This window comes from Vicugna pacos, chromosome 10 (genome assembly GCF_048564905.1).
Source record: "Vicugna pacos chromosome 10, VicPac4, whole genome shotgun sequence".
Classification (NCBI taxonomy): Eukaryota; Metazoa; Chordata; class Mammalia; order Artiodactyla; family Camelidae; genus Vicugna; species Vicugna pacos.
In genome coordinates this window covers 24,174,980-24,185,461 of record NC_132996.1, presented here as the reverse complement: position 1 = coordinate 24,185,461, position 10,482 = coordinate 24,174,980, and the positions used below count along the sequence as shown (strand labels likewise).

Sequence of the window (10,482 nt, the reverse complement as noted above, 5' to 3'; positions counted from 1 at the left end):
AGATGAAATTGCTGTTAATATTACAGAAAGTCGATTTCAGAGCAAAGAATACTACCAGAAAAAAAGATCATTTCATATTGATAAAGAGATCATTTCATCAAGAAAACATAACAACTCTAAATATTTATGCAACTAATAACAGAGTTTCAAAACCCATGAAGCAAACAGAAACAGGACTGCAAAGATAATAAACAAATAAACAATTATACTTAAAGATTTATATACTTCACTCTCAATAACTAATAGAACTGGGAAGAAAATCAGTTAAGATAAAGGCTTGAAAAACATTATTAACCAACTGGATCTAATTGACATTTATAGAACACCCACCTAATAATAGCAGAATACACTTTTTTTTTCAAATGCACATGGGAAATGTACCAAGATAGATCATATTCTGGGCCACAGAAATAGTCCCAATAAATTTAAAAGGATTTAAATCATACAAAGTATATCCTCTGATGATGTAGAATTAAATTAGAAACTAGTAACATAAAGATATCTGGAAAATCCCCGATATTTGAAAACTAACATACTTCTAAATAACCCATGGGACAAAGAAGAACAAACATTATCTGATTTCAAGACTATAAAGCTATAGGAATCAAGGCAATATGATACTGGAATAAAGATAAGCAGATGAATGAAACAGACATCAAGTCCAATAGTAGATCACAAATATATAGAGAAATTTTTTATAAAGGTGCAAAGGTAATTCAGTGCAGAAATAATATTTTTACTGAAGTATACTTGATTTACAGTATTGTATTAGTTTCAGGTATACAGCATAGTGATTAGTATTTTTGCAGATTATATTCCATTATAGGTTATTATGAGATAATTAATATAATTCTCTGTGCTATACAGTAAATCCTTGTTGCTTATTTTATGTATATATAGTAGTTTGTATCCAATTTGTATCTGTTAATCCCACACCCCAAATTTGCCCCTCCCTCCACCCTCTTCCAATTAGTAACCATAAGAGTGTTTTCTATGCCTGTGAGTCTTTGTTTTGTACATAGATTCATTTGCATTATTTTTTAAATTTCCACATGTAAGTTATATGGTATTTGTCTTTCTCTGTCTTATTTCACTAAGCATAATATTCTGTAAGTCTATCTACATTGCTGCAAATGGTAATATTTCATTCTTTTTTATGGCTGAATAACAGCCAATCATTTGTTCATAGCACTCGGTTTCTTCTATGTCTTGGCTATTATAAATAGTGCTGTTATGAACACTAGGGCACGTGTATCTTTCCAAATTAATGTTTTCTTTTTTGTCCTAGATATATACCCAAGAGTAGAGTTGCTGGATCATATGGTAGCTCTGTTTTTAGTTATTTAAGGAATATCCATAGTGTTTTCCATAGTGGCTATACCGATTTACATTCCCACCAACAATGTACCTGGGTTCCCTTTTCTCTAAATCTTTTCCAATGCTTGTTATTTGTACACTTTTTGATGATAGCTATTCTGACCAGTGCATGGTGATATGATACCTCATTGCAGTTTTGATTTGCATTTCTCTAATAATTAACGATGAGCATCTTTTCATGTACCTGTTGCCCATCTGTATGTCTTCTTTGGAAAAAAGGTCTTCTGCCCACTTTTTGATTGGATTGTTTTTATATTGAGCTTTATGAGCTGCTTGTATATTTTGGATATTAACCCCTTGTTGGTTGCATCATTTGCAAATATTTTCTCCATTCAGTAGGTTAACTTTCCATTTTGTTGATGGTTTCCTTTGCTGTACAAGAGCTTTTAAGTTTGATTAGGTCCCATTTGTTTATTTTTGCTTTTATTTATTTTGCCTCAGGAGACTGAGAGAACAAAATATCACTACAATTTATGTCAAAGAATGTTTCGCCCATGTTCTCTTCTAGTTTTATGGTGTCATGTCTTACATTTAGGTCTTTGAATCATTTTGAATTTATCTTTGTATATGGAGTGAGGGAATGTTCTAATTTAACTGTTTTACATGTGGCTCTCCAGCTTTCCCAGCACCAACTGTTGTTGAATAGCCTGTCTTTTCTCCATTGTATATCATTGCCTCCTTTGTTGTAGATTAATTGACTGTAGATGCATGGGTTTACTCATGAGCCCTTCTTGGGGAGACTATTAAAAGATGAACTTCAACCAAGAAGAGATAAATGGAAAAACTGAAGCAAAAGGATTGTCTCAAATTAAGCAAAGTTGTAGAAATAAAGCCCAGAAAGCAGCAGAGTTGATGCTGAAGATCCTAGTGGTGAGGACAGACCAGGAAGAGCTGTGAAGAAAAGTGAAAAATGCAGAGAGGCTTTTGTGGGGATGGCATCTGGGAAATGTCAATAAAGATTTACCCTAAGAAGAAGAGATCTCATATTGAACAGGAACTACTGAGGGCAGGTCTGAATCCTGGCACTGAGAACACTGGTACTGAAAGGAAAAGAGTTTCAAAGTTCAGGGGACTGGAAGGAAGTCTTCGAAGACACCGCTGCTAATGGAAAGAGAAGGAGGCATACTGGAAAGTGGTGGCATCCTGTGAAGGCAGAAGCCAGTTCTAAAGAAAAGTAAGAAGGTATTTAACATTAGAGATACTATTGCAACAAGATAGAATAGAAGGACCATGGGAAACCTGTTTCCCAAAAGGTCACTATACATTAAAGAAACTATTCTTTATTTTCAGCAACAAGAGAAGGAACCCTCAAACTAAGAAAAGTGGAAAGTGCCCCAGATTATCCTCTTCTATCACATTATAGAATTGCCCTGCTAATAACTGGTCCATGAAATTCAAAATATTTTATTATGAACAAGAAAAATTACACTGAAGTATTTTTACAGGGACACTGTGAGAACCAACATAAAATAATAATAATAACTTCTGGGCAAGAATATGCGTACAAACAATTATGCCATGAAGCAAAGTAAAACTGTAACATGCTAACATGAAGTAAATAAAAAATTTTAAACAAGCAACTACATATTTGAAAGAGTACTATGAAGCAAAAATTTAAAAACTCAGAGAGGATATGGGAAAGCAACAGAAAGGTATGAAATGAAAACTGACAGGACTGAATGAAAATGAAGAAAAAGACAAAGACCACCTTCAAGAAATACAAAGGATAAAAGCTGAGTAAGTGGCATAGAGAATAGCAATGTCCAAATTCAAGAAAATCAAACAAATGAAGAAAGCAAAAAATTAATTAGAACTTATAATGAACAATTCAAAAAGGAAATTAAAAATAAATCCATTTACAATAGCATCAAAAGAATGAAATAATTAGGAGTAGATTTAACCAAAGAAATAAAAAATTTGTACACTGAAAAAAATCTGCTGAAAGTAATTAAGGAAAATATAAATAAATGGAAATATATCCCATGTCCATGGACTGGAAGACTTAATATTGTTGTGATGACAATACTAAGTACCAAAGTACTCTACAGATTTAATGCAATCCCTAATAAGTTCCCAATGGCATTTTTTCACATATTTAAATTCATATGAATTAAAAGGGACCCTGGAAAGCCAAATAATCTTGAAGAAGAACAAAGCCAAAGGACTTTTACATTTCCTGATTTCAAAACGTATCACAAAGCTACAGTTATTACAACAGTGTGATACTGGCATAAATACAGACATATAGATGAATGGAATAGGACAAGAGAGCCCAGAAATAGCCCCCCAATATATGGTCAATTTATTTTAGGCAAGTGTGCAAGACCATTCAATGGGAAGAGAACAGTCTTTTTAACAAGTGGTAAATCCACATGAAAGAGAATGAAGTTGGACCCTTACTTAACTCCATATATGAAAATGAACTCAAAATGGATCAAAGATCTAAAGGTATGTGCTAAAAACTATAAAACTATTAGAAGAAAGAAAACATAGGGGGGAAATTATGGCAAAACACTCAAAAGAATTAAAAGCAGGGACATGAATAGATATTTGTGTGCTGATGTTTATAGCAGCACTATTCACAATAACCCAAACGTCTATCAGTTGATGAATGAACAAACAAAAGGTGGTATACGCATACAATGTAGTATTCAGTTTTAAACAGGAAGGAAATTCTGACATGTTACAACATAGATGAACTTTAAAGACATTATGCTAAGCAAAATAAGCCAGTCACAATAGGACAAACTGTATAGTTCTACTTATATGAAGTACTTAGTACAATCAAAATCATAGAAGCAAAATATAGAATAGTGGTTGCCAGAGACTGGAAGGAGGGGAGAAATGAGAGTTATTGTTTAATAGGTAAGGAGTTTTGGGGTTTTTTTTCCAGTTTTACTGAGGTATAATTGACAACTAAAAATTTATATATTTAAGGTATACAACTTAATGTTTTGATATACCTATATATTGTGAAATAATCACCACAATCGAGCTAATTAGCCTCATATAATAATCACTAATCACCTCAAATAGTTACCATTTTCTTTTCTTTTCTGTGATGAGAATATTTGTGATTTACCTTCTCAGCTAATTTCCAGTATACATTCAGTGTTGTTAACTAAAGTCATACTGCTGTATATTACATCTCCAGAAATTATTCATCTGTATAACTGAAACACTGAACCCTTTGACCAATATATCTCCATTTCTCCCTCCTCCTAGCAACTACTATTCTACTCTCTGCTTCTGTGAGTTTGACTATTTTAGATTCCACATATAAGTGAGATCATGAAGTATTTGTCTTTCTGTTTCCAGATTATTTCACTTAGCATAGTGTGCTCCAGGTTCACTTACAGTGTGGCAAATGGAAAAATGTCCTTTTTTTAAGGCTGAATAACATTCCATGCAAGAAAGTAACTGAGCTACTCCTACACTTTGGGTAAATAGGAAAAAACCCACATCAAATTGAGGAGAGGCTGAGACACGATCCCACCATAAATCTGAACCCCAGCACAGCAACACACAACCAGGAAGGAACTCACAATTCCCAGGTTTTTCCTTGAGGAGAAAAGGATTTGGACCCTACATGTGATGCCCCAACTTTTAATATTTCTACCTAAGATATGGGTCCCTAAAATATTTAGCTTTGAAAGCCAAGGGGCCTTGCAAAACCCAAAAGGCTATAGTGAACTAAGAGATAGTTTCTAAAGGGTTCATACAGAGACTCACCATGGCTAATACCCATGACTCAGTGCAGAAGCAGCAAACACAAACATACCCAGTTTTTCCATGAAGGATATCTACTTGTTTATCTCAATAGCTATGGCCAGAAGGGCAGGCTTCAAATTTAACGCATAGCTAGGTGTCAGCGGCAATACTCTCCAGAGTCCATGTAGGCCAGAGAGCACCATCTTCATGTTCTCCCTGCCTCTCTCCAGGTCATAAATTTATCTCCCAGAAAGGAGTCTGTGCATATGTCTGCACCCCAATTTTTATAGCTGCTGCCCAGGGCATGCCCTTTGATCACCTGCCTCTGGTGGCCAGTGAGACTTATGTTCACAGGTCCCACCGGACCATAACAGAGGAACAGCTCTTAACTGGCTATGCCCCCAGGTCACAATACAGAGGCAGCAGAGTGAAATGTTTATTATTCTAAAAGCTGTAGCCTGAGGGGCAAGCTTCTAATTTAACACGAGGAGCCAGTAATCCTTCCCAAAGACTAGGGAGACCAGCAAGTGCCATCTTTACTTTTTCCCTCTGCTGTGCCCCACATCGCCGGTGCAAACATCTGGTGACCTGGCTTTTGTGGTTGTCACCCAGGGGACATATCCCACAACAGCCTGGCTCTGGTGGCCAGTGGAGTTTGTGTTCACAGGTTTAATGGGATGGTAGCAAAGAAAGAAACAGTTCCTAACTGTCAATTCCTCCAAAGTTCAATGCAAAGGGAACAGACAGAAACACCCATCTCCCAGCCTTTCCCTGAAAGAGCTATATTTGCATACTTTAAAAGCTGTTGCCTAAGGGTCTGGCTTCTAATCAGCAAGCATCTAGGTGCTGACTGAGATCCTCTCCTTTGGGAGTGCCAAGATCTCAGGTCTTGGCACTCCCTCAACGTCTGGAGCCACTGAGAACAAAGAAGCCTGCTTAAACAATCACAAAGGCATAAGAGACAAGGAAGAACTAGGACAGGGTTAAAAATAAGGTTCACCTCCTATACCACACCACTACTTCAAGACTGGGAGAGGTGACTGTTTTCTCTAATGCACAGAAACCAACACAGAGTCAAGGAAAAAGAAGAAATAGAGGAATAGCTTCCAAATAAAGAACAAGACATTAATGAAAAGGAGGTAAGTGAATTACCTGAGAAACAGTTCAAAATAATGGTCATAAAGATGATCACCAGGTCAGGAGAACAATGCATGAATAAAGTGAGAATTCAACAGAGATAGAAAATATGAGAAAGTACCAGAGAGAAATCACAGAGCTAAAGAATATAATAACTAAGTTGAAAAATTCAACAGAGGTGTTCAACAGCAGACTAAATGAAGCAGAAGAATGGATCAACAAACTCGAAAACACAGCAGTGGAATTCATTCAATCAGAGGAGCAAAAAGAGTGAAAAACAGTGAAGATACAGCTTACGGGACTTTTTGGGCCACATCAAAAGAACAAAAATGCACATGATAGGGGTTCCAGAAGAAAAGAGAGAGAAAGAAGTAGAAAATTTATCTGAGGAAATAACAGCTAAAAACATCCCTAACCTGGGGAAGGAGACAGACATTTAGATTTAGGAAGCTCAGAGAGGTCCAAATAAGATAAACTGAAAGGGACATAGACCACGACACATTATAATTAATTGTCAAAAGTTAAACATAAGGAGAGAATCTTAAAACAGCAAGAGAAAACAATTTGTTATGTAAAAGGGAACCCTTATAAGACTATCAGCATACTTTTCACTAGAAACTTTGCAGGCCAAAAAGGAGTGGCACAAGATATTCAAAGTGCTGGAAAACAAACAAACAACGGCTGACCAAGAATACTCTACCCAGCAGAGTTGTCCTTCATTATTGAAGGAGAGTTAAAGAGTTTTCCAGACAAGCAAAGGCTGAAAGATGAAAGAGTTTAGCACCACTGGACTGCCTGTACAAGAAGATGTTAAAGGGACTTCTTTAGGCTGAAGCAGAAGAGCACTGATTAGTAATACGGAAATATATAAAAGTATAAATCTCACTAGTAAAGGTAAATATATAGTTAAATGTAGATTAATCTTATGTTGTAATGGTGCTATATTAATTATTTATAAATCTAGTATGAAGGATAGAAGACAAAAGTAGTAAAAAAATTACTACAATATTACATTAATGGATACACAAAATAAAAAGTAAATTGTGACAGCAAAAACATAAATCACTGAGGGGGAGAATAAAAATGTAAGCTTTAGCATGTGTTCAAGTTTAAGTTATTATCAACTTTATTTACTTTGTTTTTTCAAGGGGGGTGGTAATTAGGTTTATTTACTTACTAATGGAGGTACTGGGGATTGAATTTAAGACCTCTTGCATGCTTGACTATACCCTCTCCCTCTTATTATCAACTTAAAATAGACTATTATAAATATGTTTTATGTAAGCCTCATGGTAACTACAAAGCAAAAACCTATACTAGATAAAGAAAAAATAAAGAGAGAGGATTAAGCATGCCACTACAGAAAATTATCAAATCATGAAGAGAGAAGAAAAAAGGAACAAAGGAATTTGAAAACAATCAGAAAATAACTAACAAAATGATAGAAGCCCATACTTCTCAATAATTACTTTAAATGTAACTGGACTAAATTCTCTAATCAAAAGACACAGAGTGGCTGAATGAATGAAAAAAACAAAACACCAAGACCCAACTATATGCTGTTTACAAGAGATTCACTTCAACTTTAAGGAAATACACAGACTGAAAGTGAAAGGATGGAAGTAGATATTCCATGCAAGTGGAAACCAAAAGAAAGCTGAAAGAAAAGAATTCCACTGGCAATTAGTAATTTTCTGCTTGGTGATAGTTTTTCCACTTTCTTACGTTAAAGACTTATTTAAATATATAAACAGATTCATCTTGACTTGATAACTTGAGAATTTTGATGTGATAATCTTGACTAGACTATCTACACTAGATTAAATCTCATCTGAGGGAGTGGCAATATTCTATTCATGTCAGTCTAGAGGACAAGACTTTAGAGCTTATGCCTAGGTTTAATTAATAACCTATTTTAAAATATTCCATTTTTAGTTCATTGCACCACTTCTTTCATTTGGTAGATCCTAGGCATTTCTTCTTTCAGGTTCTCCAGGCTGATAAAACTCTAGACAATTGCTGTGGCTCTGATTTCTACTCAAGGCCTAGAATTATTGGGCTGGCATGGGATCAATGCCCATTACCCCAGCTGGGGAAATCATCCAACAAGAAGCTATTAGAAAGCATCCCACTGCATACTGGATGACAGGGTGTATTGTGTGGGATGACATCTTTTGCCCCCAACTCATGCTCATGCTACTTCTCATTCTCTGACTCAGGATGGCATCACTTTGGGACTCATCCCCTAGTCTTTGTCAGCCTGAGTGACCACAAAAGAGTCCAAAGAACACATCATTTACCTCTGGATTCCTGAGAGGTTGCCTTTATTTATATGCTGTTCACCGTAAATGAGATAAAACTTGTAATACCCAGTGAACAATCAGCTCTGCTCCAAGACCACAACAAATATTTTTCCCTTGTTGATTCCCTTGAGATGCATTCTTTATAGAAAGGTTAGCCCACAATGGTTTTTCTGAGAGCCTTAATGGCTCTTCTGCAAGCTCTTCTGCAATCCCTTCTTGGCCACTCCAGACCATCATTACCCTCAGGCATGGAGAGCAAGAGGAAGAAGGGGGCAAGTTGTGGCTAATTCTTCTTTGAAGACAGCTCAAAGGAGTATAAGGATGGGCTGGATGTGGCAGAGAACAGAAAAGAAGATTCTTCGAAAGACTCAATACTTTCAGGGGGCTTTTCAGGTTGTGTTTCAGGATGAGGGACATCTATGGAGGAAATTGTTTCATTCACCATCAACGAAGGCAATGCAGTTTGGAAGCTGGGCTCTCTGCTGGCCTCCCAGATGGGTGCTTGGGTGGGTTTGAAGGTCTTTGTGGTAAACACAGGTTGGGTAACATCATCCTCGCCAAGCATTAGTGTTTCCATGGTTTCCATGACTGGCTCTGATTTGCTGGCTGGATGTTTCCTTACATTCTTGGTTAAAGCTGCTAGACTCCAAGGGATTTCCATAACTCGGGTGGAAGACTCCATGGATAAATCTGGAGCTTCTAGATTCTCACTTTTTCCCGTTCGGAGACTTACACTCTGAGTATCTGTGGGATAGAAAAGACAAAAACACAGATACCTCAAGTACTGGCTTCTGCGGTCTCTGCCAGTGATGTGGTAAAATCTTAGTCATCTTTAAAATGTTAGCCCCTCACTTACCATCTCAGACTCTTTCCCTTTAGTTCTCTCTCTACCTAGGCTTTGGACAGACTTTGTTATGGTCCTCCAATTCATCGTGGTGCTGGAGTTTAAGAGTCTATTGTGTGAGGTTCTGGTTCACCATGGAAGCCCTCAAAAGGCAGAGACTGACATTTGCTTTAAATTCATGCATTTCATAACCACTGATTCCAAATTAGGTTGAACAGAAAAATGAACACATCTTTCATAGAATGGGAGCTTTTTACAAACAGTTACTTTATCTTACTTGCCTCCAATACACAGTGCTTAGAAATACCTGTCACATAGTAACTGCTCAAAAAATTATTTTTATCTAACTGACAGAAAAATCAATGATGAAAACTCTAGTAATGGAGCTAGGACAGTGACTCCTATCAAAGACAAATTAAAAATTGGATAATATATAAAACGAAGAAAATGTCTTAAACTTATCTTAAGAATTAACAGTATGGTGAGAAACTGTGGGGCCAAAATCCAGAAGAAAGTGAGAATCCAAAGAAGTAAACCCAGAACTCAGTTATTTTTGCTTTGAGTGTAATTTCATTCCTGAAGAAACAGCTGAACACATTTCTTATCAGCTGCATTTTTTATCAGCTTCACTGGAGGAAGGAGATTTTTACTGCACTTGAACTGAATTTGTAAGTCAGTGCCATGGAAACCAATATCCATGATATTAGGGTTTTTAATTCATGAATGTGGTATGTTGCTCCATTTATTTGGGTCTTCTCTCTCTCAGTAAACTTCTGTAGTTTTCAGTGACCAATCACCTATCTTCTTCACAAGGCCCTGCAACATTTTCCTTAAATTTATTCCTATTTTATGTTTTTATGCTGTTGTAAATGATGCTATTTTAATTTTTTTAAGTTTCCAATTATTCATTGATAATATATATACAATTGATTTTTCTGTATATTGACATTGTATGTTGAGATACTGCATAATTCACTAATTAGTTCTAGTAGGCTTGTTGTTTGATTCCTTAGAATTTTTAACATAAAAAATCATAAATGCAAATAAGGAGTTTTACTTCTTCATCTTATTGAACTGGCTATGATCCCTAGTATAATGCCAAACAGAAAT

The 10,482-nt window shown here is 36.0% G+C and overlaps 1 protein-coding gene across 5 annotated transcripts in view; it reads right to left on the bottom strand.

Moving 5' to 3' along the window:
- Positions 1-8,520: 8,520 nt before the first annotated feature.
- The window catches only part of LOC140698674 (glycerophosphodiester phosphodiesterase domain-containing protein 4-like), a 91,991-nt gene continuing 90,029 nt past the window's right edge, over positions 8,521-10,482 (bottom strand). For all 5 annotated transcript variants that reach the window (XM_072969129.1, XM_072969134.1, XM_072969130.1 and 2 more), the window contains one exon: positions 8,521-9,272. In XM_072969129.1, coding sequence (XP_072825230.1) covers positions 8,812-9,272 — 461 coding nt within the window. In that variant the 3' untranslated portion in view covers positions 8,521-8,811. The remainder of the gene's footprint in view (positions 9,273-10,482) is intronic.